Source organism: Nannobrachium achirus, assembly GCF_963921795.1.
Source record: "Nannobrachium achirus genome assembly, chromosome: 1".
In the NCBI taxonomy this organism is placed as follows: Eukaryota; Metazoa; Chordata; class Actinopteri; order Myctophiformes; family Myctophidae; genus Nannobrachium; species Nannobrachium achirus.
The window spans coordinates 58,900,301-58,904,435 of record NC_137810.1 but is presented as its reverse complement, the minus strand read 5'-3'; the positions used below and the strand labels follow the sequence as shown (position 1 = coordinate 58,904,435).

General features: G+C 40.5%; 1 protein-coding gene across 1 annotated transcript in view; it reads right to left on the bottom strand.

Annotated features, from left to right (window-relative positions):
- Positions 1–2,221: 2,221 nt before the first annotated feature.
- The window catches only part of firrm (fignl1 interacting regulator of recombination and mitosis), a gene marked incomplete at both ends in the record, with an annotated part of 34,890 nt that continues 32,976 nt past the window's right edge, over positions 2,222–4,135 (bottom strand). Inside the window, 3 exons of the mRNA XM_080730612.1 lie at positions 2,222–2,440; positions 3,205–3,357; positions 4,053–4,133. Of these exons, the coding sequence (XP_080586738.1) occupies positions 2,222–2,440; positions 3,205–3,357; positions 4,053–4,133 (453 nt within the window). The remainder of the gene's footprint in view (positions 2,441–3,204; positions 3,358–4,052; positions 4,134–4,135) is intronic.

The following is a 4,135-nucleotide window of genomic DNA, read 5'->3' as shown; positions in this document are numbered from 1 at the left end:
GCCGGGTTGTGAGCTTGTAGATCGGCTATTTTTTGGCAGAGATTTGGTTGGGTGAAAAAAAGGACTCTATCAAGTACGTTGTTTACAGGTCCGTTTTACCAATTATAGAGGGTTTAAATGGTACCGGATGTGCAGCTCGGCAAATAAAAGGTGAATTGATCCCAGTGCATGACGGAGGACGATTTCACAATAAATTAAATCTCCACAATACGATTATCGTGTTTTTTATCACGATAACGATTATCATCCCATCCCTAAAAAGAACCAATCAGTAACACCATCTATAGCTGTCCAGTCATTCTTTCAATCGACGATGCAGAAATAGATAAAACGGCACACCATTTCTTTTTGATATCTCCAGATGCTTAATACCATCGTCTTCATTCATGAAGGCAACTAACTTCACATTTGTACTGGAAGGACGGTCTGCTTTTCAGGTGGTACTGTAGCTAGAACCAGCTAGACTGGGACTCAAAATGAAGCCATTATAATTGTTTGCCAAATTCTGAGGAAGCTATTATTTAGACTTGGGACTCTAATCTGAAGTAAATGAACTCCCGTTTGTTTTCATCTCTAGGTTGTACTGTGCCATATATTTCACTACTTGCATTGCAACTTGGATAAACTTTGAGGGGACACTGTGACTTGTCCAAAGCCTGATCAATTGAGGCTGGCATTTTGAATGAATGTGAAGAGATTGACATAATTTATTGGTATATTTCTGATTGCTGGTGAAATAAAAAGGTTTATGGTATGATGTGACCCAGTTTTGTGTTTCCTACATGGGACAAATATGCTTGTTTACTAAGACACCTTCAGCCATATACTGTATTTAGCAAGTTTTCAAATGTGGCTTTAGGCCGGAAGAGGCATCTACCTTTCTATATCTATCTTGTAGCTATGTGTGTTGTGTAGCTACCAGGGTGTCACATCTGCATCAGGCGTTGACACTAAGGTAGCCCGTCGGGCAAGTACAGGTCATGCCCACTTGCCTGTAAATCGTCCATTATAAAATGATAGGTACGATTTTAACTCAATTTAACACTTATTTCTTTACTTTCTGGGGCTGTGCGATAAAGAAAAATCATACCTAAATACCTCCAAATACCTACATATCTATGATTGAATATGTCTATGATTTCACACGTTATTTTTGATTTTTAATCAACAGTAAAAACAGCACATTATAGGTCAACAGTCAGTGCTCTTATTTTACATTCCACAGACCAGAAGACAGCGCTCTGGCCACGTTCAGGTGTTTAGACATATCTCGTGTTTATAGACGGTTGCGTCTCCTCTCAAATGAGCACTTACCCGGTTGGCCAACCTGAAAGCAAACTTCACCTGCCCGAAGGTTTTATTTTATTATTATTCTTTTATTTACTTAGTGGCAATGCCTGTGCATAATCACTAGAGGGTGTTGCAAGCAAAGGCATCTGAGATGAGTTACAGTTTGGCAACACCTCTGCGTCTGTCTAGTAGAACTGATTCCTAGACTAAATTACAGAAGTATCGCTCCAAAATGAACACTGAAACAGTATGTATTAATAACACAAAATTGATCATATTTGCGGTAAATGTTCTATACCTGCCTCATTATGGCGTACCGTGAATGTCGGGACAGACACTCGTACCTAATTATTGTTTTTAGAGTGGTTGCCAAAACATTTGTCATTGTGGAAAATATGGAGACAAGGCAGAGGGTTTAAAAAAGAAATTCAAAAGATCTGTATATAAAAAAGTGACAAAGTTTAATAAACACTCAGATGTCGTACAAAGGCAGATCATATGATCCATTTTCTTAAATAAAAGGTGAAATAATGTCAAGCTTTGACAGACTACCAAAAAAACATTTACAGATCCATCTAAAAAAAAATAATGTGTAAAAAAGCATCGCAGATGCCATAGCACCCCAAACCATAACTGACTTCGGAAACTTCCCACTGGACTTCAAGCAACTCTGACTTCAGAAGGATGAAATTTCTCTATCATAAATCCTTGTTTTGAGTGGTCTCGTGTAATATTGAAATATTTTGAAATATGGACTCTTGATATTCATGAGCTGTATGCCATAAAAATTCAAAAGCCTTAACAAAAAAAAGCTAAATCGACTTTTACACAATATTCTTTTTTTTAGATGGATAAGTATATAATGTACTTAACAAGCTTGTCAATAAAAACAAGAAGCACCAAGTAATCTGGCAGTGGAAGAAAGCCGCCACTAGCTGGCTGGTTGGACCGTGCTGCTGCTGCTGATTTGAGTCATCAACATCTGCAGCTCACACAGCTTGGCCTGCAGCCACGGTGGCCGTGGGGAGGCCTCAGTGAGAGCCTCCAGGGCCTTCAAAGCACTCTCTGCTGTCTGGACGCAGCGTCTGTACTCCTCCTCCTCCTCCTCCTCCTCGCCGGGGCTCTCCTGCCGCGCTCGCTTTGAACAGGGCTGAGCGAGAGAGCGACGCACGTGTCACATGATTACACAACACAAACATCTGTCCTTTCAGTCTGACTTAACCGTTTATAAATGACATTAAAATATATAAACAGTAAAAAAAAAAAAAAGTTTTCCAGGCCTGGAAAAAGGTTTTGAATTAATCAAATGTTTGGGAAAATGTTGATATACATACATTGTTTTTGGCTATTGAGTTTGTTCATAAAACAACATGTAATGTAATGTATAGGCGACATGACGTCACGTAGGGAATGTTAGAGAGGCAGAAAATAGCAGACCTCCAAGCTCACAACACGTTGCGCTGCGACTTGCTTGATACCACATAATCAAGTCAATACAGGAGATGTGGCGTACCGCATGGATTTCTTCACAGTTCAAATTCAGGAGAGTTTGGACAAGGCAATTCTCTTGAATGCTGCCTTCATATGCCTTCAGGTATGGCATGAAAAGGGGGGCATTTGCATTTCTTTCACCATAGTAAAAACTGCATTCATGGTCTGGAGAGGGCACTTTTTACAGACGGCTAAAAGGGCAGGGGCTCAAGCCCCCTTTGATGTCTATGTGTGTGCATGTACCTGGTTCACAGCCAAAATGACTTATTTTCCATCAATTACTCACCCCAAGAGTTTTTGTCGCATCCCTAATCCAATAATTCCGGACAGCAGTTCCGGATGGAGACACAGAAGAAGTCTCCTTTGTGTCTCCATAGGGAACTGCTGTCGGTCATCATCAAAACCTATAATTATGCCACTCACCTCCTCTGCGTCAGTTGAGTCCAGAACAGCGGAAGTGCTTTCAACACTCTTGTTGTTGTCACCCTCCAGCCTCTCATTGTGTTGCTCAATGACTGGCGTCTCCGACCTGAGCCTCTGCAGCCGTGCCTCCCCCACTTCCTGGCCATTTATGCTCTACGGGAACAGTATTAACCCATTTAGGCCTAAAATTATTGAATGGTTTAACCAGTGAAAAATAGCAGATATACAAGCTCACAGCACGGCACCGAGTGCCGCGCTGCGAGCTTGTAGATCTGCTATTTTTTTTAAGTCATGAAAATGTGTGCAAATCTTTGGATGTATGTATATTCAAAGCGAACGTTTGTAACTCAAATTTTGCTTCTGGGTGGTCCCTGGAACTAAATATTTTGAGATGGGGGTCCTTTGCCAAATACATATCATTTTGGGGGTCCTTCACATGAAAAGGTTTGAGAACTACTGTCATAGTAGTCTCTCAAGAACAGACTAACTGAGCTCCAGTTAAGTGAAAAGGACCTTTTCTTTGACGATGGCTGGCCAGATTGCTGACATAGAAACAAAGGTTTTCAAAAAAAATCTTAGAAGGATTCAAAAGACACTTATAGAATCGGGTCAAAATTCTAATTTTCACGATTTTTCAAAAATAGCAGATCTTCAAGCTCGCAGCGCGGCACTCGGTGCCGCGCTGTGAGCTTGTATATCTGCTATTTTTCAATAGTTAAAGCATAAAATAATGATACACAAAATGTGTAACCGTTCTAAATCGGTTAATAAATGCAATTGTTCTTCTATTGCTGTCTGTTATTACAGATCATCCTAATGAAATGTGCTGCTGCTGGAGCCCAGATTACCTTGCTTAGATATTTCACCACTTTGTTTTTGGTGTCCTCCACCGACAAGCTCTGAGAGATCACCACTTCATGATTTGTGATCT